Source organism: Colletotrichum jinshuiense, chromosome 13 (assembly GCF_051148585.1).
Source record: "Colletotrichum jinshuiense chromosome 13, complete sequence".
NCBI classification, from domain to species: Eukaryota; Fungi; Ascomycota; class Sordariomycetes; order Glomerellales; family Glomerellaceae; genus Colletotrichum; species Colletotrichum jinshuiense.
The window spans coordinates 165,870-191,225 of NC_139306.1; the positions used below are offsets into that span (position 1 = coordinate 165,870).

At 53.9% G+C, this 25,356-nt stretch overlaps 10 protein-coding genes across 10 annotated transcripts; 5 read left to right on the forward strand and 5 right to left on the reverse strand.

The window, feature by feature from the left end:
* Positions 1 to 3,882: 3,882 nt before the first annotated feature.
* EsH8_XIII_000028 (uncharacterized protein) lies at positions 3,883 to 4,341 on the forward strand (the record flags this gene model as incomplete). The annotated part of the gene is made up of 1 exon (XM_083273739.1): positions 3,883 to 4,341. The coding sequence occupies one exon, from the start codon at positions 3,883 to 3,885 to the stop codon at positions 4,339 to 4,341; it is 459 nt and encodes a 152-aa protein (XP_083120502.1).
* Positions 4,342 to 6,308: 1,967 nt separating this feature from the next.
* On the reverse strand, positions 6,309 to 6,621 carry EsH8_XIII_000029 (uncharacterized protein; the record flags this gene model as incomplete). The annotated part of the gene is made up of 2 exons (XM_083273740.1): positions 6,309 to 6,556; positions 6,612 to 6,621. 2 exons carry the CDS (start codon positions 6,619 to 6,621, stop codon positions 6,309 to 6,311), a joined length of 258 nt encoding a protein of 85 aa, XP_083120503.1.
* A 1,249-nt stretch (positions 6,622 to 7,870) lies between these two features.
* On the forward strand, positions 7,871 to 9,223 carry EsH8_XIII_000030 (uncharacterized protein; the record flags this gene model as incomplete). The annotated part of the gene is made up of 1 exon (XM_083273741.1): positions 7,871 to 9,223. One exon carries the CDS (start codon positions 7,871 to 7,873, stop codon positions 9,221 to 9,223), a length of 1,353 nt encoding a protein of 450 aa, XP_083120504.1.
* A 1,399-nt stretch (positions 9,224 to 10,622) lies between these two features.
* EsH8_XIII_000031 (uncharacterized protein) lies at positions 10,623 to 11,438 on the forward strand (the record flags this gene model as incomplete). The annotated part of the gene is made up of 2 exons (XM_083273742.1): positions 10,623 to 10,673; positions 11,097 to 11,438. 2 exons carry the CDS (start codon positions 10,623 to 10,625, stop codon positions 11,436 to 11,438), a joined length of 393 nt encoding a protein of 130 aa, XP_083120505.1.
* An 870-nt stretch (positions 11,439 to 12,308) lies between these two features.
* Positions 12,309 to 13,151, reverse strand: EsH8_XIII_000032 (uncharacterized protein; the record flags this gene model as incomplete). The annotated part of the gene is made up of 1 exon (XM_083273743.1): positions 12,309 to 13,151. The coding sequence occupies one exon, from the start codon at positions 13,149 to 13,151 to the stop codon at positions 12,309 to 12,311; it is 843 nt and encodes a 280-aa protein (XP_083120506.1).
* Positions 13,152 to 13,610: 459 nt separating this feature from the next.
* EsH8_XIII_000033 (uncharacterized protein) lies at positions 13,611 to 14,561 on the reverse strand (the record flags this gene model as incomplete). The annotated part of the gene is made up of 1 exon (XM_083273744.1): positions 13,611 to 14,561. One exon carries the CDS (start codon positions 14,559 to 14,561, stop codon positions 13,611 to 13,613), a length of 951 nt encoding a protein of 316 aa, XP_083120507.1.
* Positions 14,562 to 15,186: 625 nt separating this feature from the next.
* Positions 15,187 to 17,193, forward strand: EsH8_XIII_000034 (uncharacterized protein; the record flags this gene model as incomplete). Its single annotated transcript, XM_083273745.1, has 3 exons — positions 15,187 to 16,419; positions 16,509 to 16,770; positions 16,844 to 17,193. The coding sequence occupies 3 exons, from the start codon at positions 15,187 to 15,189 to the stop codon at positions 17,191 to 17,193; spliced, it is 1,845 nt and encodes a 614-aa protein (XP_083120508.1).
* Positions 17,194 to 17,469: 276 nt separating this feature from the next.
* EsH8_XIII_000035 (uncharacterized protein) lies at positions 17,470 to 19,803 on the reverse strand (the record flags this gene model as incomplete). The annotated part of the gene is made up of 1 exon (XM_083273746.1): positions 17,470 to 19,803. One exon carries the CDS (start codon positions 19,801 to 19,803, stop codon positions 17,470 to 17,472), a length of 2,334 nt encoding a protein of 777 aa, XP_083120509.1.
* Positions 19,804 to 22,477: 2,674 nt separating this feature from the next.
* On the reverse strand, positions 22,478 to 23,587 carry EsH8_XIII_000036 (uncharacterized protein; the record flags this gene model as incomplete). The annotated part of the gene is made up of 1 exon (XM_083273747.1): positions 22,478 to 23,587. The coding sequence occupies one exon, from the start codon at positions 23,585 to 23,587 to the stop codon at positions 22,478 to 22,480; it is 1,110 nt and encodes a 369-aa protein (XP_083120510.1).
* A 588-nt stretch (positions 23,588 to 24,175) lies between these two features.
* Positions 24,176 to 25,106, forward strand: EsH8_XIII_000037 (uncharacterized protein; the record flags this gene model as incomplete). Its single annotated transcript, XM_083273748.1, has 2 exons — positions 24,176 to 24,608; positions 24,670 to 25,106. 2 exons carry the CDS (start codon positions 24,176 to 24,178, stop codon positions 25,104 to 25,106), a joined length of 870 nt encoding a protein of 289 aa, XP_083120511.1.
* Between the last annotated feature and the right edge of the window lie 250 nt (positions 25,107 to 25,356).

The window sequence follows — 25,356 nt, forward strand, 5'->3', positions numbered from 1 at the left end:
TTTAAATATGAACCTATTTAACTATATCTAGATTCTATAAATATACTTAATAAACTACTTATTAGTCTAGCTATATTTATAACTACTATAGTTTTTATAATAACCTTTAAACTATCTTAATATATACTAAAGGATTAAAAAAAAAAGATATCTCTAACACCATTAAATAAGATATCTTAAACCTAAAGCTTTTATATATCTTTTATATTATACTTAAAGGGTGAAGATTAAAAGACTAAATTATATTAAATATTAGTATTATATAGTAGTATATATAAGTAAGGTAATCTTGTAAAATATATTAGGATCTTTTTAACTTTCTAGACGCTTGTAATAAATTACGTTAGCTGCTAGTTATATAAAATAAAAATACTAACTAAGATATATAATAAAGTATTTCTAGTAATTAGACGCTTTAAAGTATAAGTTAGCTAGTAATATAGCGTAAAGATCTATAAGATTAAATAAGATAATAAGATTATAATAATTAGTATTAAAGGTAGTATTAAATATAAATACTAAATAAATAAACTAGATATTAATTTTAAACTGCTACCTATAAATATAAAAGAACTAGTAGGTAGTAGTAAACATATAGGCTAGAAAATTATTATAAAGGTAGTAAAGATGCTTTTAATATCTAGCTTACTAAAAGATCTCTAGCTTAAAGTAGCGTTAGTAGGGATCTATGTATATAATATAAGCTTATTATAATATAATAAGTAGATTATACTAATTAAAAAAAAGAAGTATAGTTTGGATAATACTTTTACTAGTAGATACTAGTATATATAACAGCTTTTATATATAACTTATTTCTATATTAAGGCTAGATATATATATATATATATATAGCTATTAAGTCTATCTTTTAATAGAAGACTATAAAAAAGGTATTAAATAATAATAGTTTAAGGTTAAACCTTAAAGATATATTAGATATCTAATAGGATATATATAAAATATATATAATCTTTATAAGATTTAGATCCCTTTACTATAGTAGATTATTATTATAAGAAATATATACTTTAATAAATTAAAAATTTATTTTATAAATAATATTAAAGAAGTATTAAAACCAACTGAAGTAATATAGGTTGTAAATATTATTAAAGATAATAAATATATAAGATTTATTTATAGATATATTTATATTAATTAATATAATAAATATAACTATAGTAATAATACTAACTTTATAATAAATAGAAGACCTTTATTGGTAATAAATAAAGAAGATAACTTAAAACGTTAAGCCTATTAATAATAGTAATATTATATAAAGGTAATAATAGGTTTTAACTTTTAAATTAACGCTAGCTCTAAAGAAAGTATACCTTTTAGCTGTATTAATTAAAAGTAACCTTCTAAATAAAGTACCTAACTACACTAGTAGATAAACAGTAGGACTTTATATATAAAGAGATAGTAATAGCTATAATAATATACCGGCTATAAGCTGTTTTAAATTAAAGGCTAGATACGTAATATATATATAGATTAAACCGGTTAATAATATAAGTTACTTCTAATAATCTAATCTAACTAGGCTAGCTTTATATAAACTTATATAGCTATATAACGTAAGTATAAAGCTAGTATTAGAATTAAGGTCTAATCTATAATATATATATTTAGATTATAGCTAACTAATTATAAGAATAAGCTAATAGATTAAATAGCTATCTAAACGATATATAGAGCTAGTAATATATATATAACCTCTAGATATAAGAAAAAAGGTAGTAACCTTAAAGCTATAAGGGAATCCTTTAGGTAGGCCTTTTTTTATCCTTTTATAAAGGATAACTATAATAATAAGCTGACTTCTTTAACACCTTTTTATCTAATTAATAGAAGGCAACTAATAAAGCCTTATATAGATATATTATACTATATATAGTATTTTATACCGCCTTATATAAACCGGTAAACTATTAGTTACCTTACTTACAACTAAATAAATAATACTATTAAGATAGTTTTATAAAGACACCTTAATTCTAAAAAGAACTTAGTAAACTACCTTTTAACCTCTAGGAGATATATAATTTAGATAATAATAGATATTATAATAAATAGGTAGTAAATAGAAGTAGTAATAAAAAGAATAATAATATAAAGAAGAAAATAAATTAGTAAAAGCTTATAGAGAGGTAGATAAAAGTAAAAAGTAAAAAAAAAAAACTTATAAAAAACTAAAAATAAAGTCAGTAAGGGATTATAAAAGGTTAGAAAAATTAAAATAAACTTATATAGTAATAAAAAAAGAAGTTAAAAGTAATAGCTAGTTAGAAAAAAGAAAGAAAATATACACCTAACAACTTAATATATCAACTAGACGACTACCTAGTAGAAAGTAGTTAAAGTATTTATTATATATTTACCGCTAAGTAAACGTAAGGTTGTTACTAAAGAAAAGATAAATAATAATATTATTATAAATATATATTTACTACTAGATAGACGTAAGACTATTAGTAAAAGGTTATATAAGGAATAATAATATTATTATAATTATAGTAGACTAAAATATATAAAAACTTTAGAAGTTTTATTTATTATATAAATAAAAACCTAAAGATAATAAAAGAAAAAAAGAAAGTAATAATAAAGAAGCTATAAAGACCTATTACTAGAGTAGTAGACTAATAATAATATAGAGAACTATAAAGATAATAGATATAAAGGTTGTTATCTATAAGGGCCTATATATAGGCTTAGTAAACTAATTAGGTAAGTTATATAGCCTTAAGAATTAAAGCTAGATGGGAAGAGAATAATTATAAGAAATATAGAAGTACTAACACCTATTAGTAAATCTTTAGTAAAAGATTAATTATTTATATCTAGAAAAGAAAGATCTATAGCTATAAGGGTTATAATCTTTAAGCTTTAGTCTTATAATATAGTAATATCTAACTATTTACATCTATTCTTTTTACCTAATTTAAGCCTATAGCTAAACCTATTATATCTACTTTTTATAATAGAAGATATAAGTAGAGGGCTGGTAATAAATAATATAAAATTATATATAACTAATTAGTTAAAAACTAGATAAAATATAGTTAGATAAAAGTATAAAAGCATCTAGGTAATAGTTTTAAATGCTAATTAGCTGGAATTAATGTTTTAAAGCTCTAATTAGCTAAATAGAACGTCTATAATACTAATTAGTTAAAATTAAAATATAAGATATTAATTAGCTAAAGGGAAGCTGCAACTAATAAATATTAATTTTTACTTATAGAGGCGATTAAGATATAAATCTTTTTTCCTCCTTATGGATAAAAAAGTTAACCTTTCCTAACGGAAGGTATAAAGCTTTTTTTTATCTTATAAGTAGATAAAGAAGTTAACCTTTTCTAACAAAAGGTATTTACTTATCGTCACTAACCTAACTATTAATCTAGCCCGTCTTAAAAACTCTTAAGTATAAATAGAAGGCGTTATTATAAAATTTTTATTATAATAGCCTTATTCTATTAAGCCTTTTCTTTAGCTACAACACTTAATAGTATATATATCTTATACGCCTATATATAACTAGCTTATAGGATCCCTACTTATATAAGCTCTTTATTATCTTTTTACTTATAGAGAATATAAGATACTTTTCCCTATAAATCTCTTATACCTGCTGTAAGCTCTCTCGTTACAATATTTTACTACAAGTAAGAAATTAGCGGAATATATTAAACTAATCCTAAAATAGATTAAGTCCGTTTTAACCTATTTCGCTCCCTCTAGGCGACTAGTTCTAATTAAACAACACCTTATTAAGCGCAGCGACACCGCCCCCTTTTCCCTCCCTACGCCCTCACCTGATTTATTTATTTTGGCCTCCCTCCTACTTGAACGCAATCACAACCAACCATGACAGAACCTACCGGCGACAACCTCACTAAGCTCCCCAGATGGATCCACACTCCTCCTGCCCCGCGTTTCACCGGCATCACCGACCCTGAGACCACACGCGACGTTCGTAACCGCTTGGAAACTGTCTTCAACGTCTGTCATGGCCACAAACCTGAACACTGGGGCTTTGCCGTGGTGCGCACAGTCTACTCGCCCGGCTCCGACGAGCGTTTCCAACACGCAATCGCTCTCATTCAACGCGTAGCTAGGGTGTACAACGATGGAGAGATCGCGTCCGTAGTTAATCAACTCGAGCGGGTACGGAGCGATGGCCCAATCCACCTCAAAAACTTTCCCCTAGATGTCGACCGCCGTCTTAATAACGAGTTTAAGCGCCGCTATCATATTGACGTCCTCCAAGACCAGGACCGACTAGATGGCGCCGATGTGGCTGTTGTACGAGCATACTTCAACTAATGGACGGTAGAGATAGGGGGTAGACCAAACACAGGAGACATTCGCTTTGCTTCATGTATTTTGCTTGACGACGAGACACTAGAGCATCTCGCTAATGTGCCTCGAGAATATCCCTCTGCCGATGAGCCGCTGTATGGCTCGCCATACTGGGTTAAGATGGTGGAGGCAGAACGCAAGCCGGAGCAGCCGTTCCGCGTCCACCTCTTTGGGGAGTTCGGCCTAGAACCATACTGGTTTAACCAGAACATCACCCGCAATGTTATGGAAATGCTTGGCGTGACGGATCCGCAGGACCCTAGCATCCGCTATTATGGCATAGCACGCCCGTCTGTTCCCGCAGAGCTCCTACTCCCAGGTTTTCCAAGTCTTATAGGCTTTTAATAAGGAAATGGAGAGGATAATTCATAGTCGTCGTTTTGTGTAAATTGACTGTATGGGGCCTGCCTGCGCCCTATGGACGATGTATCTGGCCCCTCGCGCGTTTGATAACGCCATGTCTGTAGTGTCGTCAACATCGCCGCCGCCCACTACTGCCTGTTTAGGCTATTAGGTAAAGACAATTAACTTGTCAGTTCGTATGGCGCCGAGTCAAGTTTGGCCCATTGGCCGCGGACGAACCCCATGCACCTTGAAGATTGGGAATTAAGTCCAGGCACACATGTGCCCACGACAACACTCCGTCCGCTAAGTGTCTTTTAGTTACAGAGAGACAGACATAATAGTGTATGTGACGAATACACCCACCTCAAAGGTAACAGTCGGTGGATGCACTGCTGCTGTCGTTCCAGAAAACATGAGTACAGACGTGCGGCTATAGTTGCACCTGATGCGGCGAACTTCCGAAAGCCTTCGGGGTAGATCTCCTATAGATTTCCGACAGACGCTGGCCAAGTCCGACCAATGTCGTGGCAGAAAACTCGGAGCTGGCTGTTGTTCCAAACACTGGCCGCTTCTCCGCGCCGGCTGGTGGCGATAACAGCACCAGAGGCAACAGCACGGTCGCCGGACGCCACGGCGTATACTTGCAACAGCTAAACTTCTTCCCAGGATGTGCGTGATAGTTTAATACCTCCAGGGCGCCATTCAACAGCTAGTCCCGAGCCGCAGATCGTGGGCCAAAGCGGACGGTGGCGTTCGCGACAAAACCGGGACGCTGGTGCCCCTACCTCTTGGTTGGATTCCCATCCGCGATGGTGTTGGTCATGCTGCACGTCTTCCTCGGGAACCTTTCAGGGTCAACGAAGAGCAAAAATACCAACGCTGTCACGGGCTGGGGCCGTCCTAGGCGGACGGCACACTGCGTCGACTGCTACTGAGTCTCAACTGCAGGCCTCCCCAGCCACACCCACAAGAAATAACTTGATGGTGGTCCACTGAGGGCATTAGGGCGTTTGTTTCAAGTTAAAGTATCCTGCTGGATGGAAGGGGGAGAGGGGCGGGGGAGGCGGCGATGTGGGCATCGTGGACGCGTTATTTTCGACGGTATCATAGTATATAAGCCGTGGAAACAGGAGCCCTGGGTGCGTGCAAGGAGCAAAGACACTATCTTGTACGCAGTCAGCCAAAGACACAAACAGAGTCCAGGATGGAGTAGGAATGCATCGATCAACTAACAAGCTACTCTCCCTGCTAGAATACTGAGCCTTTTGGGGTCTGCTAACTGTTTAAACTAGCCCGTAAACGTCATGTTGGAACCCCCTCCCTGTTTCATTGCACCCCTGGAGCTGCTTACGAGGTCGGGGCAAGACTGGCGAAGACTGATCTGCAACCACTGCGAAGAAATTTACAGACTGCCGCTGCAGCATGGATAGTTCCAAGCGACCCACCCCGTAAGTGCTGTTGCACCTCGACCTCATCCATCTGCCGCAGCAAGGGGCTTAAGAACATGCCCCACCCCCTCCGCGTTGGTGGCTCCATGGCGGCCCGGCTCTCGTCCCGTCGCAGCTCAGGAGGTGCCATCACGTCCTTCAGTCGCCGTCGTTCTCGGGGAAGTCAGCGATGCCGACAACGGTTTCTGCGGCGGCGGCGGCGGCGCATAGGATGGCGGCAGTGGGGCTCTTGAACCTGCGGGCCGAGGGGCCGAGGGCGGCAATTGCGCGCGACAGCTGGACCCAGATGTCGAAGAGCGCGGCGTCGTCGGCATGGGTCGCGCAGGATACGAGCTCCTTGAGTGGCGCCGGGAGGCTGCGGAGGTCGAGGACGGATGGGGGCGTAGCTGCTCCGCGTTGGTTAGCGGCGGGAGATGCGAGGGAGGAAAGGGGCCGACTTACGGGTGGGCATTTTAGGGCGGCAGGCCGGTATGTGGCTGGAGGGTGTGAGATGCGTGAGATTTCGAGGGGTTGCGGATTTGCAAATGTGTGTTGCGTGCGCCGCTCGCTGTTCCATAGGTAGTCAAGTCACGATGCAGACCCTTTTTTGCCCTGAGGGCTGGCCGCTTGCAAATAGACGGCAGCGAATCAAGAAGGAGACGGATGCGCAGAGTGGCTTATTTATTGCCTGTTGGCTTGGTTGTTTTGGATGACGCGGACAAGGATGAACGGGTGCGGCGAGGTTGATGGAGGGTCGGTGGGCGGTTGATGATGGTGGCAGCGGCGAGATGGTTGGATGGTTGGATGGTTATATAAGCACAACCAGCCAACTGGGCATGACCACCGGGTGGAAGGGAGTAGGCGACGCTACTTCTTGCCATGCGTAGCCGACTTGTTTGTAGAGGAGGAAGAACCGTTCGTTCTCTTCACGAAGACATGCGCCGGTGAAGGGCAGGCACAGGGCGGAGGTGAGAGCAGTCGCGACGCGATGCGAGATGGGCGCGGCGGGTGTAAGTGAAGTAGGCGGGTGTACGTACTATGTACCGTGGAGTACGTATACTACTACCTAGGTAAGGTAGGTAGGTAGATGGGTGTACGGGTGGGTGGGTGGATGGATGGGTCAGCCCAGATCGGGGTGTCCCATGACTAAGGACGGACTTTGCCCAGTGCCCAAGAAAACAACCCCCCCCGGGGGGGTGAGTGCGGTCGGAGCCGATAGTTGGCCGGGGTGGGGCCGAAGATGATGCCGCTGACAGGCAGTCGAGCCCTAGACAGCATCAGTCTCAGCACCAGCCTCAGACCAAATACTCCAGCGCCGCACACAACGACTTACAACAACAGAACGCCATGGTGACTACCAACACACAACACCTGCCCCGACGCAGCCTTGGGCATTGACTGCAATGGTTATGCCCTCAATGCCCCCCGCGGTTCCTCTGTCCCTCATGCCTGCTTGACAACCGCATAAGTCTATACATCGCAGCTCCCTCGGTTGACAATGCAAGCACCGTAAGGTACGTCCCCCATCGTCCCATAGCAATGGCAGTGTTGATGTTGACTTATTCTCTCCTCTCCCCAACTGGAAAAACCCTCCTAGATGACGACGACGACGACAACGTCGCCATCACCACCATTCCCTCGTTTTCGTCTTGATAACCGTTGTCTTTTCGCTCTGCCTCCGCGCGCGCACAAACGCACACACACACACACACACACACACAATGGGCCCCCGTGTCCGCCTAGAGACTGAGCGCGACATCTCCCGCTCCCTCGGCCAGCTCCGCCAGGCCCAGAGCCTCCACGCCGAGATGCAGACCGGCCGCAACGCCATCCCCGCCGTCTGGGCCGACCTGCGCCAGCAGTTCTGGCACCACGCCTGGCGCCGCTACATCGCCGACCCCGTCGCCGCCGCCTCCGCCCCCGACGGCGACGTCCGGGACTTCGCCGCCTTCCTCCGCGTCCAGCTCAACCCCGAGCAGCTCGACTACGTCCTCTTCGTCGTCTTCACCGACCACCGCGCCCGCCTGCGCGACCCCGCCCGCGCCAGCGCCGAGCTGCGCCGCCGCTACGCCGCCTTCCGCGGCAACGTCGCTGGCCGCTCTGAGGACGACTGCGCCCTGGTCCTCGGCACCACCGTCCTCGCCTCCATCTCCGCCCTCAAGAACCTCAACTCGCTGCTGAACCCCCGCGCCGCCACTGCCCCCGCCTTCCCCGCCGACGACGTCTTCGCCGAGGTCACGAGACAGGTCCTGGCGAGGCACCGCGACGCCGCCGAGCCGCCTGAGCCCACCCCCGCCGACGTCGCCGCCGCCCTCATTGGTGAGCCCCCCGCCCACCCCTCGGGAGGGCCCTCTCCACCGCCTCGAGGAACAGAGTTGCTGACGCGAGTGTTTGTCCTTCTAGCGCTCCGCGGCAGAAGGGCGTCCACCGCCTCCACCTCGGCCGGTCCCACCCCCACCCCCGAGCCCTTTGGCCGTCGCCCCGCCGCGGGCGTGAAGAGGCCGGGCTCGCCCGTCGTGGCGCCGCCCCCCGCGCGTCGTCTTCGGTTGTCTAGGAGCGTCGAGGACGAGAACGAGGACGCGGACGACGAACTTGCGCCCCCTCCCACTCCCCCGCAGCCACAACAGCAGCCACAGTCACAGCCACAGCCGCAGCCGAAGCCGCAGCCGGAGCCGGAGCCGGAGTCGGAGCCAGAGCCAGAGCCGGAGATCCCCCGCCGCGCCACGCCCCGCAGCCGCCCCGACTCCCCGGAACCCCTCGCGCCCCCACCAACCCCATCGGCCCCCTCCACCACTCCCCCGCCCCCCGACCATGGCATCCCCATCCCCGGATCCTCCTCCCCCGTCAACTTTCAGACCCCGCCGCCCGCGTCCCGCGCCGCCATCCGTCGGGCCGTCGTCGTCGAGACCGAGCGCTGGAAGGACATCGCGCGCCAAGTCGCCGAGATGCCCGAGCCCCAGGGTTCTGTTCTCTGGCGCCTGGCCGTCGGGTCGCTTCGCGCCGCGGCCTTCGCGGTAGGCGCGTGGTGTGATCAGATTTTGGACGAGGACGCGCTGGAGTCGGACGAGGCGTAGGGGGAGAAGAAGAAGGAGAAGAAGAAGAAGAAGGAGAAGAGCAAGTATGTTTTGGCAGCTGTTTCGTTTCAAATACCTCTCCCCGCTTTTTTCACCATACCGTAGATGCCTGCCAATGTTGGGGGTATCGGTGTGAGTGTCGGTGTCGGTGGCTGTGCCAGCCCGCCTCCGTCGATAATGGATCGTGAGTGATCAGGTCACCCACACCCACCCCAAAGGGGGGGGGCTCCCGGGTTCTGGTTGCAGTGTTGACTTTAAGAATACCTGAGACGGGGGAGAAGCATTGAACACCCCCCCCGCCCGCCCCCTTTTATTTTTATTTTTATTACTTTCTTCATTTTTGAGCGTTTGCGAATTGGGTGGCGACATGTTGCGCCTGGATTCGTTTCCTTTGGTGACGTTGTTCGTTGCCATTAGGGTAAAAATTCTCGATGACGCGGTCTCGCGTGCAGACGCCATCCGTTGTGATCCCACTCGGGGCCGTGGCGTTGCAAAGATGAAAAGGTCAGACCCCTGGAACTGTAAATACACTGCAACTTGCCAGTGTGAGTTGTGGCGAGCACATGTCGGGGTTTCTTGGAGCAACGGCCGCAGTAGAACGGCCCATGAAAGGCGAGGCAACTTAGGAGACGGCAGCCGGGCGCAAGCCGTTAGGTCAATATGCCATTTTACACGTCAAATGCTGACGTGCCGTCCAAAGACACCAGGCCAATGGGCCTTCACGACGCGGTCAAGCATTGGCTGCCGTGTCGCCAGACCAGAGGGCCAGTCCGTGGCATCTGTTGCTCGGGCGCCGGCCAGCCAGGAGTGCTTCGGGCCTATGGACGGGTGGCCGAAACAGTGCACGAGGTGTAAGTAAATGCGGCCGTTGAGAGAAGAAAAGCGGCAAAATAGCGGCTGCAATCCGGCATTAATTGGTTGACGCCAGAAAGGTGGGTCAGCCCGATTTCGCGCTAAAAGTCGACTTGCGGTCGTCAAAGGGATAGGTACAACACCCAGGATCCACCCACCGCTCATGCTTACTTAATCCGTCCACCCAGCTGTTTACAACCGAGAGGGGGAGGGACCCTTAGGTAGGTATTTCGGCTTACTTGATGCGGGTGGCTGACTAACAGACGAATCTAAACCCAACAACATGCGATTGCGCTTCTGCACTTCTCTTCTGCACAGGACCCCCCCCCGGGGTATCGTGCACCATGTGTGGATGTATTATTATGCATTGTTTGCTGGCCGTCTGGCACCTCCGGCCGGTGCTGTGCGGTGTTGCTGACGGGAAACGGCATCAAGATATTGCATCGACTGCTCCCAGTCTCCTAAAGGAGGTTATTGAATGTTTATCCCCAGCCCCCAGCAGGCTCTCTCCTCTCGGGAGAGATGCACCAACTGCCCACTCGACAAGATGCTGGATGACCCTATGACACTGCCTGGGACGGCTCTGTCTCCCTTAACGGTGGCTTTCTGACGGCGAACCCCCTGCTTATTTCGGCGCCTTGCTCCTTCCTCCCACCTCGTCGCCTGTGTTAATGCGTCGTATTCTCCTTTTCTCCTCTTCTCGTCTCTCTCACATCCGCCCGTTCCTCTTGATCCCTTTCCTTTCCTTTACTTCCCGATGCATTCCCCGAAAGTGCCGGCGCCTCTGCTGCTCAACACGCCGCCATCGCGCCCATGAACGGCCAAGCCGTCAACAAACCCACGCTCGTCGTCCCGGACGACATCTCGGCCGCGCACATTGAGTCATTCTACACCCTTACCCTCCGCACCATTTGGATACGTGCCATATTCGCCTGCTTCTGCCCTTCTGCCGCCGCAAATCGTCCCCGAGCTCGTCCACCTCCTCGCTCTTGACGTCTCCTCCCTCGCCACACAATCCCAGCCTAAGCTCAAGTCCATCGCCAAGACGTGGTGCGTCCCGCCCGGCGGCGTCCTGTTCTTCGTCGCCTGGGACATCCACGAGCAAGGAAGGCCTTTCTTTACGTCTCTGGTGGCGTTAGCCGCTCTTTGTACCGACCTGAGGGCGACCGCCGAAACCCTGTGCGGCTACGCCGCCGCTCAACGCGGCGTAATAGGCTGGGGCGACGAAGACAGCGGCGACGGCAACCGCAAACACAAGTGCCAGGGCGTCATCGTCAACGCTCCTGGCGTCATTCTCTCCGACGTGCTCACCGCCATCGCCGCAGCGCACCGCGTCGAGGGCACCGGCGAAGGTTCCGCCTGAGACCTGCGTCTAGAAACCCCAGAGAAGGGACGTCGCCAGGACGAGGAGGACCGAGCCAACAGCCATAGTCCGCAGAAAGACGTAAACAACCACTAAACGGGTTGCGCCTCCGACGCGAATGTGGATCATTGCGGTCCTGAAGACCGGGACGGCGGGTCTAAGGAGGTTGTAATTAAGGTTGTAGTTGAGGGTGGAGACTCTAGAAGTGAAGATATCGCCGTGGGCAGACTGGAGGTATAGTATTGGAGTTCCGCTATAGCCGTTTCACGGTTGCCCCTATTCTGGCCAGATAATCCAACATTGACAGTCTTGGTACACCCTGGACTGGTTGTGGTTCTATCGGGCTGTAATATGTTACCAAATAATATTCATTTGTTGTCGCAAAAACGACGCCGTTTATTGCGGGCAGCAATTAATGCCTGATATCCTTACGACATCTGCCCAGCATTTTCCGTCGATTATAGACCCATCAACTTCAAACGCCGTGCGACCTACGACACCATGCCGACTATAGATAGAACTCGGGAAACAGCTTGAGATTCCTCTGCCAAGCGATCATCGAGACTGTTAAATCCAGAATGACAGCAAGAAGAGTAGAAACAAGACGGACAATCGACCGCTCCTCCAACTCCCATGTTCGCGCCTCTTACTCTGATGCCCAAGTGCAGAAGAAGCAGTGTGAAGCCGTATCCTTTGTCAAACAAGACCGGCCTCCTTGGCACAAAATGCTGGGAACGATAATTTGGCTACGAACGCAAGCAAGGTATCACGCTTCAATTCGGAATGCCCCGCCCCTGTAAAGGTATGGTCCCGATGGCGGTTTAGGGCTCGCCTTTTACATGACATGAACTACGTCTGTTTGGACGACCTTTACGCGCCGTGTCCGTGGCCACGTGTTTCGCGGTACCACCGATACCATTCTTCATCAATACGCGGCTCTACGGGCAGCGGCGGCACCACCTCTCGGGCAGCCGTCCGAGACAAGCCTTGGCTTCCATCCTGTTCTTGGGCCGTTGGCTTCCGTCGATTGCATAAATAGGGGTCGGGAGAGCCTGCCGGCGCCTGGAATTGCTGGTGATGACGCTTCGATGACGGCTGAGGCGACGGTGACGTCGGTTTCGTCTGCGTCTCTACGATAGCGGTGTTTGTGGCAGATGTTTTCTGCTCCTCGATCCCGTTCTGCGTTCGCTGTGGTGCGCTGGAGAGAGACAACACCGAGAGGCGCCGCCGCGCCGTCTCTGCCGCTCTGGTCTCGAACACGCTCTCAACATCGCCTGCGGACGCCACCACGCCAGAATGCCGTGGCTGTCGGCCTTGGTCCGAGTTGTGCTCCTCCACCTCCACCTGCGCCTCCGCTGTCGCCCCGGAGACGCCCGCTTCCAGGTGCTCCCCTGCGGAACTGTCGCCGCTCACACTGTTCCCCTCGTTGTCGCCGCCTCGATATTCGGCAACCCACCTGGCAAAGTTCTTCTTGATGTAGCCGCCCAAGACGCCTGTGCTTCTCTCCCAGTCAGCGAGCCATGCCGGCTCCTCCGGCTGCTCGGGCGCCGAGCTGGCCATCGCCGCCAACGCCTTCAAGCCCGGGTCGCACCTTTCCATCTCGGCCCCCGCGAAGTCTCGATGGGGTTTAAGGGCAGAATCGGTGTTGACCAAGAACCGGCGCAGTTGGCGGGCCCTCAACGCCTTGTTAGTCCCGAGGACAGTCGTCGGCATCTTTATATTGTGCTTTGCCGTCAGCGCCGCTACAGAGCCTGGACGCCAAGGCGGTCCGGGTTAGCAACGACGGGAAAATACTTCCGACGACCGTGAACGCGGCGGCCTTGGCCGGGGAAAGAAATCGGCCAGGTGTGCACTTACTCGACTCTGCATCGACGACTCGCCTCCCTGAGAAGTCGCCGGCGTTGACTGAGCATCCGTCGGGATTTGTCGCGGGGCATTGTGCATCTCTGTGTCGTTGCATTCTGCCACGAACCATGCGTCCTAAGTGGATAAACGTTGAGTGTTGTCAAGCTGATGAGATGAAGAAACGAAGAGAGAAGAAATGGACTATCCAGGCATCGGCCTTGAAATACGAGCACCAACTACGCTGAAAGGTAAGAAAATGGCATCACACGCCTAACAAGACAGCCTCCTCATCACATTCTCCAGTTAAATCTTAACCATTGGCGTCCGCTACTCCTTATCTCCATCCTTCAAAGGCCATGCACCGTGCCCGACGCAGACCCGCTTCAGCCAAGACATCATGATGGCCTTCCGCTCCCGCTCGGACCCGGCGCTGGCCCCCTTTCCCTGCTTCTTCGTCTTCGCGTTCCCAATGTCACGGCCAGCCGCATCTTCCATCTTAGGGAGCAGGTCGTAGATGTACAGCAAACGCGCGTCCGGGTCCTGCAACGTCACTGCGACCAGCAGCATGGCGTCGGCGACGCGCTGCGTCGCCCAGTCGTCTCCAGCGCCAGCGCCGCCCGCGTACCGGCCGTTGACGGCCGCAACGTCAACAATCCCCTCGTACACCGTAACCCAGCCCCTGAGGATGGCGTCTTTTTGGCGAGAAAAGAGCTCGGCATACGTGGCGGAGCAGTCTTCGCGCGGAGTGGAATGGGAGCACGAGGACGACGAGGGCCCGGTGCTGAAGGGCGGCTCCGTGACGTCAATGGCCAGGAACTCGGTCAGCGTCGGCCATGATGCCGCGTGGGCGAGGGGAAGGCTCGAAACGACGTGGTGAGCTCGGCAAATGGCCTTCATCTCCCGCGATGCCGTCTCGCCGGCTTGTGCGACCGCGGGTGCTGGGCGCGTCCTGTACCCCGCCCTCGGACCTGCCGCGTCCCGGCAAACAAGGGAAATGAACAGGACGATGGTGGCGACGACAATGGCCATGGCAATGGCGATGATTGGGCCTGTTATCACAAACGTCGCCCTGGGGGGTATGGCGACGGCCCCCTGGTCTTGTTCACACGCGGGTCGGATGCTGTTGGGGACGCTGCCGCCGCCAATGCTGCTGCTCCGTTTGCCCTCTTGGCGTTGGTTATTGCGGCATCGATGCTCCCTTTCATGGAGCTGACTTTCATCAGCTGGGGGGACATGTTGTGACGACAAGAGGTCCTGCGAAGATTCTTGGTTGGGCATGACGTGTGTGTGTGTGTGTTGCCTAAGAAAAGGAGGAGGAGAGTGGCGGGCAATACCGCGAGTTGTGCGTTTATAACGCCGTGTCCAGGGTTGCCCGGAGATGAAAGTCGTCGCTTACGCCTGTAAAATTTACGACGGCCATTGTTCCGGAAGAGTTTCTTGGTGGCAAAGACGCTTCTTTGCGCTCCATTTGGGGTCGTGTTTGATGTGCCGCCACAAGACAAAGTCCTCTTGCACTTGTTGCCCTCAGCTCCCGACGACCGCCTGTTTCTGTCAGAAATACATCAGTGGTTATAATTGACAGAGGGTAGCAATGTCACGCTCTTTGTAAGTTTGGTAGTTTCAAGCACCACATCCCCTCCTGTCTCTCCGCCTGTTGAGCTCGTCTGTGCCAACCACAGATAGCGGAAGAGAGAGCATGAAACGATATAGATTTCCAGGCCACTTCATCTCTAGGGCTGCGATAATGAGAATATATCCGTCCCCTCTCCTTTGCACCGCCTCTCACTACATCGTCGCTTGTGACTCTTCGTTCTTCTCCATCTCGGCTCTCCCTGACCAATGTCCCTTAATGTTCCTACAGTATTTGCCTCCCCAGTCTATCCGGCACGTTTCGCTTCGTAACATGCCCCTTTTTTCCAAGCCGCCATCCTGCGATGTTGTTGCCACGGCCGGGAAGCATCCAGGAGGGACCAGCGACGCACCGTTTCGCCTCACGGCGCCGCCCAAGGGATTCAAGAACGCCAAGCTCAACGTCAGGCGCGTCATGAGGCCGCAGCACGCCGCATCCCGGCCAGAGGAAGAACAACAACAACACCAACGATCAGAAGAAGAAGAGAAGCAGGGGGGAGGCAGAAGAAGCAGTGATCTTGTTACACAGACCATGCCCGGTGCCTTCGTGACGCCCCAACAGGGCCAGCTTGCGACGAGCCGGCTCTCCAAGACGGACATCACCACGACGACGGCAACGACTAACAATATCTTCAACAGCGACCGTAGTACTACAACTAACGTCAACCACTATTACGGATCGAGGCTGCGCGAGGGTTGTAGGCCTCGTGGCCAGGCCACGCCTGCACTGGCACCTTCGCCGTCGTCATCAGGGGCGGCAACCAGTTCGGATCCATGCGACGCCTTGGACTCCAACTCGAGCTCCAGTTCCAGATCCGGCGCCGGCTGGCCTCTCGCTATTGCCAAGTACCTCTTCGCCATGGCGACCTCGAGCTACACCATCGCTCTGGCTCTATTTTACGTCGCTATTTTCCTCATCGTGAGCGTCCTGGCAGCCTGCGTCTCATCCGTATCCTCCCTGGTTGGCCGAGTCGTTGGCATTCCCGCCTCCGGGGCACATCGCCTGTGTTCCGCACTCACGTACCTGTTCGGGCTGAATCTCTCCCCCTCGGCCTTCCTTTTCTCTCCAGGCGGCGGCGGCAGCGGCCCGGCTGCGCAACAGGCGGCCGGCCGCGAGAATCCAGTAGCAACGGTCCCTATAGCGTCGGGCTTCACTCCCCAGGCGGTCTCAGCTCTCCAGCTCCAGGCTCCCTTCTACGGCGCAAAGGCTGTATGCGGCACTGTGGAAAAGCTGCACGCCGACATCAGTCTGCTAAGAGACCAGCCCGGCGCGCTGCTGCTGCCGTCCTTCGCGGACGACCTCTTGAACACGGTGCTGGGGCCCTTAGCAGAGTCGCAGACGGACAACATCGGGTTGGTGGTGCGGGAGCTCGCCGAGCTAAACGACGGCTGGCGGCAGGAGATGGCGGAGCAGTCCGCATACGAGGCGCAGGGAGCCGCGTCGCTGATCGAGGAGATGGCGACCGTCGGCGGTGGCGATAGCAGCTCCGACAAGACCGTGAAAGAGGTGTGTTGTCTACCCTTTCCCCGCCCCTTGTTTTCCGAGTTATGCCAGGGAGGACCGTTAGTGACGCGGAATTATGCGAGCGGCACCAGTCTGGAGTAGGCTCTCTTATCTGGAGCCGTGTGCCCAGGTCGTGGCGGCCACTCCCCCTGCGCCTCGTCGTCGCGCGCCGGTGCGTGGTCTCTTACCGGGCCCTGCTCTCGACGGCCCTGGCCCACCGCGACAGCATGATGCGCCGCATGGAGGCGTGGCCGCGCAATGAGGACCTGTGGCGCGCCCGCCAGAGGATCTGTCTCGTCAACGATATGGTCACGACAAAAAGGAAAGAGATGCTCTTTGACGGGGTATATAGCGGTAGGATCCCCCACTCCAGCACTCTCCCTTGTGACTTGCTATCAAACCGGGCTGGGTTCACGCTGATGATAAGACAACAAAGTACCAGCGACGGCAGACGACTTGGTCAAGGACGGCGGCTTGACGGAGCCGGAAAACACCGACACGAGCAGCCGGGTGCTGGAGCGCGTAGAGAGCGCGAGCAACCTCGTGTGCCAGCTCGCGAGCGGCATGCCGCAGCAGAAGAAGCGGCATGCTGACGCCATGGCTGAGGAGCGGCGGTGGCTCCATAGAGAGCTGGCCACGTCGGAGGGCTGGCTGAACCAGATCGACCAGCAGGACCTCGACCCTAGACAAACCATGCGCAGCATCGCCCGCGGCGTGGGGCGCTGGGAGGGTCTCAAGGCTGCGTACTTGCGCGAGGGTGGGAGGCGGGAACCTTGAGACCGCGGTCTGCCTGGAAGAAGACGGGGTTTAGGTCTTGAGCGGCCAGAGATGCGACAAGGGTGAGCGTGCGAGCGAGAGTGACAGTGACAGTGACAAGGCGTACATGAATTCACAGGCGAAATTGGGCGATCGCGGAGATGAGCATCAGTATGTACTGTAGATTTATCGCGCATGATAATCACAACTTGCAAGAGTTTCTTCCGCCTCTATCCGTGGAACCACGGCGCGAGGGCGGCAGCAGTTGGCAGGAGAGTAGAGCAGTCCTATTCATCACTACCGCAGCGGCACGCCGGCAGACGTCGTAACTGTCGGGGTGATGGCGTCTCGGACACCCCTCGGCGCCGAAGCCGAAGCCGCGGCATGCAGGCGTCCTTCGGCCGCGCGCAGACGCTGCAGACCGGCCGACACGTCTCGTCCGACGGCCTCGATGCGCACACGCGACTCCTCAACCATATCGGCCTGGGCGTGCGGGCACGGCAGCAAACCATGCGTCAGCAGCACTCGGGGGAGGGACCGGAGGTACACGCGGCCGTCGTGGATCGCCGTTGGGAACGACCATGCCGCCTCGTTAATAAACGACATGCTGGCCCAGCCCAGCCCGCGCCGAAGGTCGCGGACGGTCGAGGATACGGCCGAAAGCCGCGTGCAGGCGTCCCTGACTTCCACGACGGCGGCCACGGCGGCCACTTCCCGGTCGAGGATGGCCGAAGCGCGGAGGGCGGCAAGGCGGCTGGCGGCGCGGTGAAGCTCCGACCTCGCGGCGTGCTCCTTTCTCTTGTTTGCGCTGCCCCCGCCCATGCGTCTCTCCCACAGGGTCGGAGGGGGCGACGGGGGACCGCCCGCCAGCGGGTCCCAGAACCCCCATGTTCTCGTCAGTGCCAGGAATGCGTCAATGTCGCTCGCCATGGTGGCGGTGTAGAGGGCAACGGCCATGATGTCGGGCTCGTACGGGTTGCCGTCGCGGGCAAAAAAGTCGCGGCGTCGGCGGCGGCCATGACTGGTGCCGTGGCTGGCATTTGCCAAGGGGCCGCGGTCATCGTGGTCGGGGATGAAGACGGCTTCGCCGCCCTCGCGGTCGACATCGCGCCACTGCTCGAGGAAGCCGACGAGGGCTCTCACGTCGCCCGGGGCGCCTGGCTGCGGCAGCATCTGGCAGATGGGATGGAAACGATGCGGGGCGAGATACTGCAGGTGGGAGTGCATGTCGTGGGCCTCGCCGCCAGACTGGCACAGCTGGAAGAAGGAGCAGTACTCCCCGCCTATATCCTTGTGCATGAAGTCGTAGGCGTCAAGGACATGGCGTACGGCATCAGGCATGTGGAAGACCGCAATGCGGTTGGCGTCGCCATCGTTGCCATCGTCACCAGTGATGATGTCTAGACGTCGCTTGAGCGGGTTGAAGGGAAACGAGCCCGGCGACGAGGAAAAGAAAAGAGCGGCAGCAGCTTCGTCGTCGTCGATCTCGTCTCGGTCACCATCAGCAGCGGGCACGACGGCGTCTCGCAGGCGGTCCCGCAGGAAGGGCAGGCCGAGGAGCACGGCGGGAATCCATCGGAAGCCGGCCTTGGACTCGAGGTCAGCGTCCCAAATGCCGGCAATGTCCCGCACCGACTGAGCAATCTCGGCAGCGAAGACCTCGCCGCATAGGCGCATGGCGTCGGCTTGGTTCGGGAGGGCAGTGCGGACTATGCCGAGGATGATGGTGTTGACGAGCTCGTTCACCTCATCAAGGGGAGAGAGCCTGCTGGAACGCGCCACCAGGGGGGCGTTGGTCGACCCCAGACCGTCATTCCAATTGAGGACCTTGTCGGCATCCAGAAGGGTTCTGGGTATTGCTGCCCAGTGTTCGGTGATGGAGAGGAGCTCCTCCAAGACGCCGATTGTAACAGTGTCGTGTTGCGCTTCGACGAAGAGCTGTCCCCCGGGGGATTCTGGAGGTCTAGGTGCAAGGCAGAGGTAGTAGACAGCGAGAAAAATACAGGACAGGACTGGGATGAACAGAAGTAGAACGTAGCGTCTGCCCCTCACGCCAGGTCCTTCCAATCCCTGACCTCGGGCCCTTCTTTCGTAGCCGCCCTCCAAGCTCTTTCTCTCGCTCTCGCGATGCCCGTTGTTTTTCTGTACGGCGTCAAGCGTCGACGGGCAGCAGATGGCAATGGGGTTGTACTCGATGATGTAGCATGGGGGGGTCGGTGTCGATAGGGCGGTCGTTCCGGACAGGAGGGTAGGCTGCTCGTCGCGGCCGTCAAAGTGCACAGATAAGGGGCTGTCGGGGTCGGGGACAAAAGGCCGATGGAAGCAGAGCTCGATGCCCTGCAGGGTATGTTCATGGCCAATGTGACCTGGATCGGCGGTGACGGGAGGGGAGGGGAAGAGGATGCTGAAGCGCAGGGCGCTGAAGCCGTCGTGAGGGTGTTCAAGCGCCGTCGAAGGGGGCTGAGCCGGGATATGAGAATGAGGCCTGGGTGCCACGGATGAAGTAGAAGATGGCGACGAGGAGGGGGAGGAGCGGGAATATTGATGAAGCTGTCGAGGCGACAAGCCAGAGTGCTGGTCGTCTTGGGTACCAGAAGGCTGCCGGTCGCGACGTCGACGAGGTTGTGCCATGAGTGGAGAGCAGACGGACCACAAGCCGGAATGGAGGAAAGTTGCAAATGGACGGCGGAATAGACGAGCTGGAGACAGAGGTTGTACAAATAGAAAGGACAGATCAGAATCTCGCTCGTTCATCGAGAGTGGGGTGGCGGCGGTGGCCAGTCAATAGCGGGCGAGAAAGGGTTGGCCCAGAGAAAGGAAAGGTGCCTGGCTATGCTGGCCCGTCTCTCGCGCTGCGCAAGCATGTCGGATGGCATGGGCTGCATTCTGGCCATTTCATTTGGATTGTTTGTTAGTGTTTGCAGGTTTGCTTCCCCATCCACGAATGCCAGCCCCCGGGCCAGGGTGTAGCATCATGGCATAGCACGCCTCATCTCGTGCGGTCCTCCCCTGCGAACTTGCGAAATGACCTTGCCGTGCAATAATTAATTGCACTAGTTGCGAGGAAATGAATGTGTTCCCAAATCGTATTGTAGGCGTATCCGTAGTACGGACGACAAATGCGGCTGGCCGCTCCGATCCGGCCCCCTCCGTGGTTCCGGTGCATTATGTAATGCACGCCTGATGCAGGTACCCGTCAGCCATACTGCGCCCCCCGGCCCGACACCCGGTGGACTGATGCGCTCTCTATGCATTACATAATCACCACCTCCGGGCTCTCTAAACATGCGGTAGTGCCGATGTTACCCGCTCCATGAGTATACATTACAAGCCCCTAACTGCATCGCATGCCTCGTCTCGTCTGCCGCCCCTTATGATTTCTCTCTCTCTTTTTTTCTCCCTTTTTTTTTATTTTACTTTCACATATTTTACTTGTTTTATTCCCTGCATTCTCCCCCTTTCTTCTCGTCGTCATCGCTAGAAACAGGTCACAATTCAGCCGGAACATGGGTGATCAGGCCACGCCCTGGACTTGAACGGACCGCACTCTCAGGCGACCTCTGTGCAGGTCGCGCATGCGAGCGAGCGAGCGAGCGAGTGAGAGAATGAGAGATAGACAGAGAGAGACGGAGACAGGCTGAGAGAGAGACACACAAGAGAAATAGAGAGAGAGCCGCGCCCTCAGCCCCGAAGCAAGCCCTTCCATCCTGGCTTCATCCTTGTGACCCTCCGCGAACAGTACCACGCGACGCTAAAAACCCCCTCCGCTCAACCTCTTTCGCCCTTCTACCCGCAAATATCTCTTCAAGGTTTCTATCCTAGCGGCTGGCCAGACCACCAAGAGAGAGTCCTCAAATCGACACCCGGGGAAGGAATAGAGGGAAGGGAAGGGCTTTTGCACTCAGCGTTGGTCCCTGGCCCAGAAGGAAGATTGCACCTAGGCCAAATTGGTGATTTGCCAATTGCTGGTACCAAGCGAACCGGCGCCTGCAATCTATCTCGACCACACTGAGGGACACACTGAGGGAAGGCGTCGGAATGCGGCCTTGTTGACAATATTGACCAACATTACCTGTGTGGGGGAGTCCAGGCACTACCTTCTCGACCTCATGTAAGAGGGAGCCAGGTAGCAGCCCTCTCGACCCCACGCCAAGGAGGCAGTCGTTGATAAAGAGGAGGCAAGGATGAGCCCGGGACACAAACAAATGCAAGCGGCAAATTCTGTCACTTTTGTGTACACCTGTGACTTGGCCATGATGCGTGAAGTTCAAACGCGGCATTGATGGCGCAATCGTGCGGAAAGCCTATCACTTCAGTTTTCTGTTAGCGACCGCATGAGAAGGACTGGCGACCTTGGCTTCTGGCATGACGAACCTTGTGGTTTTTTTTCCATCTTTTTACCCAACCTTCCCGGGCCTTTAGTGAGAGCACACTGGCCCAGTTGGTCCTTTCTGCCAAGTTGATTGCTATTGTGGTTTGGTTCATGGTGGTGGTGGTGGTGGTGCTGATTCCTTTTTTGTGGGAGGGTTGGGGTTGGGGTTGGGAGTATTCTTTTGCTTTTTTTGCCTGCTTGATAGATGCTAAAGACTTCCAGTGCAGACCGCAGCAATCGCATGTTACGGTGCGGGGAGCCATCTGGATAAAATACGCGCTCCGGCTTCTACATTGTAGGTGGATGGCTGATTGACATCAGCAACAGCAGCCATAGCGGCCGCAGCAAACCCCCTTTGCCCCTTTTCTCTCTGTCTCTCATCCATAAGAACCAGCGGAAACCCAACTTGCATCGATCTACGCTTCTTCTCTCGAGACATCAATCACCATTGCCGTCTACAGGGCCATGAATGAACGGCCAACAGCGCCAACTGCGATTGAATCGCATGGCATGCCCGTGTTTCATCGCCAGCGCAGCGGGCTCTCTTGCCCCAGACATGAAGCGGTGAGGCGAGAAGGAAGAAAGAAGAACATGCCTGCCGCTTGCTCTTCTCTGTTGCGATTACGAGATTACACCGTATAACCCCCCCCCTCGTGCCGACTGGTTCATGCCATGAAGGCAAAAGAATGTTCATTCTGTGTGGATTGGCTTTGTTTACACTAGAGACAGCCGGCGACGACTAATGGCCGCGACCGCCACGACGCATCGACCCCTGGGAGCCGATCCCGAGACTGCTCCCGAGACCTCTTCAAGTCTCCTTCACCGCATGTCTCGTCCATGAGATCCCCCCCATCACCAAGACCAACGAAACCAAGACATGTCAGAAAAGGCCAGCGCATCCAACCTAACTAGTAACCAGCACACGGCCAGACCTCATCCATGCCGGTCAAGAAGCATTCCCAAGACACGCATCGCCATGGCCCACGCCCGTACGCCACAGACGGCCACCGCGGTGCCTAATTGGCCCCAAACGAGCGAGCACTCCTGGACCGCACGGGCTAGAGCCAACACCTGCTGCTGCTGATTCCGTTGCCGGACGCGCTGTGGCTGTGGCTGCGCGGCTGCGCGGGCTGCGTAGCGGAGACTGCGCGCCTCGGCCATGCTGTCGATCAATCTGATGCGATGGGCAATGATGATTTGGGTGGGAGATGCTGCCACAGTATCTGCGTCAGCGCCAGTGCCTCGTTCCCGGATGATGCTGTTTCCCCCTCCATCGCCGGGAGCATGGTTCTCGACGATGCTACTCTCCTCCTCTTCTTCTCCTCCTCCCATCACGACGCCCTGTTGGTCCTGGGGGTGGGCATGAAAATACGACGGGATCTGTTGGATGTTGGAGCGCACAGGAAAGGGATTTTCCCCGTCGGGGGACATTTGGGCATCATGACGCTGTGGTAGCGGTATCGTTGGGTTATCCCGGGTCACGGGGGTCATCTGGCACACCGGGTCGCGCTGGTCCTCTCCAGCCTCAGACCCAGACCCAGTCCTAGGCGATGCCGAGTCTGTCGCCGGAGCGGGACGCAATGCCGCACCGGCCTTCTCCCAGCTGGATCGCGTGGCCTCGTCCCAGACGAACGTGTCGCAGAGCGTCTCCCGGTTGTACTCGCGTCGCACTTTGCCCTCGTCCACCCACCGCGCCATCTCGCCCGAGAAGTGCATGAGCATTCTGTCCTTGATGCCGAGCCATTCGAGATCGCTGATCCGATCGGTGTCGAGCCCGATATCCGCGGCCATCTTGCGCAGCGCCGCGTCGGTGCAGCCGCCGCACGAGCCGCGGTCGGCGGCGGAGACGGAGTCGGGGGAGTGCGCGTGGCGTGCGAGGAACGCCCGGAGAAGGACGCGGTCGTCGACGGTCCAGTGGATTTGCGTACGTTTCTTCTTCTTGATGGCGCCAGGGACCCTCGCCGCGAGCTCGGCGAGGCGGTACGTCCGCCACATATCCAGCTTGGATGGCCTGGGATCCGTGTTGCCGCCGCCGTCTGCCATTGTAGGGTTTGAGAATATGCGGTGTGTGGTCGAGACCCCGAGAGGGAGAAGAGGCACGGAGAGAGAAGGGGGAATGACTAACTGATGGCCTCGTCGTCAGACCCGGACAAAACACCAAGTCTAGGGGTTTCGTTGCTCGACATGTGTGAGGGGAACAGCAGGCGGTGTCGCGGCGTTTGGACCTCGCCTTCACCTCTCGTCGCCGTGTGGACCAAGAAACCAGCACGCGTGGGCTCGAGCTGCGGCAAACGGCCATTAGGTTTGATTCATTTCCATGCCGCTCGCTCGTGTTCCGACCCATCTATCCGTCTGCGCCATCCCGCTGGGCGTTCCCCCTCCCATTCTTTGGTTCCATGGCACGGTCCACTCTCCAACCTCCGGATTGCATCTACCACCACCACCCCTACATATCTTGTCTTTGTCGCCAGTCCATTTCATTTCATTGCATCATAATGAAAGGTCTCCCGCCCATATTCTCCATGAGCCGCTCCCTCAACCTTGTCATCCCGAATATGGTTCGTCTCCCTCTATACTCTCAACATCTCACCTGCCTCTTTTCTCCCATACTCCCCTCGAATCGCAGCCGCAATGTCGTTGTCGTCGCAGGACCAAGACATCCCGCCGATTAGTGACAAGTCAGTCCGAAATCTCTGTGACCTCCAACGCGGCGAGCCCATGGGGAGGCTCTCCTTCTCACCCGCCACGCTCAAGGCCTTGGGGCAGCTGGACGAAGGCGTTGACTGGAATACCATGTCCCTCGAAACCAGGGCCCGCGTCTTGGAAATCCAGCGCTACTGTCCCTCCATCTTCCAAAGCGGCTCTGCATCCGTCGCCATGTCCGACATCAGCAGCCTGAACACTTGGCCGACCGACCCCAATGAGCTGCCGCAGGATGCCCTCCACCAACGTCAGGCCAGGACGTGGGTCGAGTTCAACTCAACTGGCCTCCGCCACGCTCAAGCTGCTCCCAAGGCCGCTCCGGGCCACCTCAGAAGTCCCGTGACGCTAGATAAGGACGCCGGTATGTTGTTATTGTTGTTGTCTAGTGTTCGCGGTTCCGTCCGTGGCGGGCGGCGTCCTAGACTTGGAGACCGTGAAGAAGGCTCACATCCGCTCTAGTCCAGGACCCATCCTCTTCCCCGTCTCTGTGGTACCAGCCGCCGTCGCCGCCGCCGCCGCTCACGCCACGGGGACCGCTACGCCACACAATTTCCAACATGTTTTGGCCGTCATCCCGGCCGCCGCCCCCTACCCGACAACGTCGACAACACCATTTCCCGAGCCTAATGGGCCCCGGCATCCCGTCATCGCCTCAGGAGCCCGCTCCCAGCACGGCTACCCAGAACGCCGCCTCCCTCCTCGAACCCCCGCCGTGGTTTTCGCCGTCAACGTCGCGCCCGAACAGAACAGACCTCGCTCCCGAACAGCCGCCCCGTCATCCGCCGAATCCCCTACCCGATTCTCCGCCCTCCCCCCGGACGCCGGCACGACCGGCCCTCGGCCTCGGACGGGAGCTTGATGCCCTCGTGCGACGACACCGAGAGGCCTTGGGCGTTTGGAAGGAGCGAATGCGGGCCGTTCTCGACGCGGAGACGCAGCTAGCGGCGATAGAACAGGAAACCACGGCGGTCACTCTGGGCGGCGCCTCGGCCGGTGGGCACTACGCGTCCCACGGCAACAGGGGGTGGGAGGATGCGAGCGGCGGAGGAGGCCGGCCCGGGGGTGGCAGACAAGACGGTGTCCGGGACAATGACCCCCCCTCGTCACCC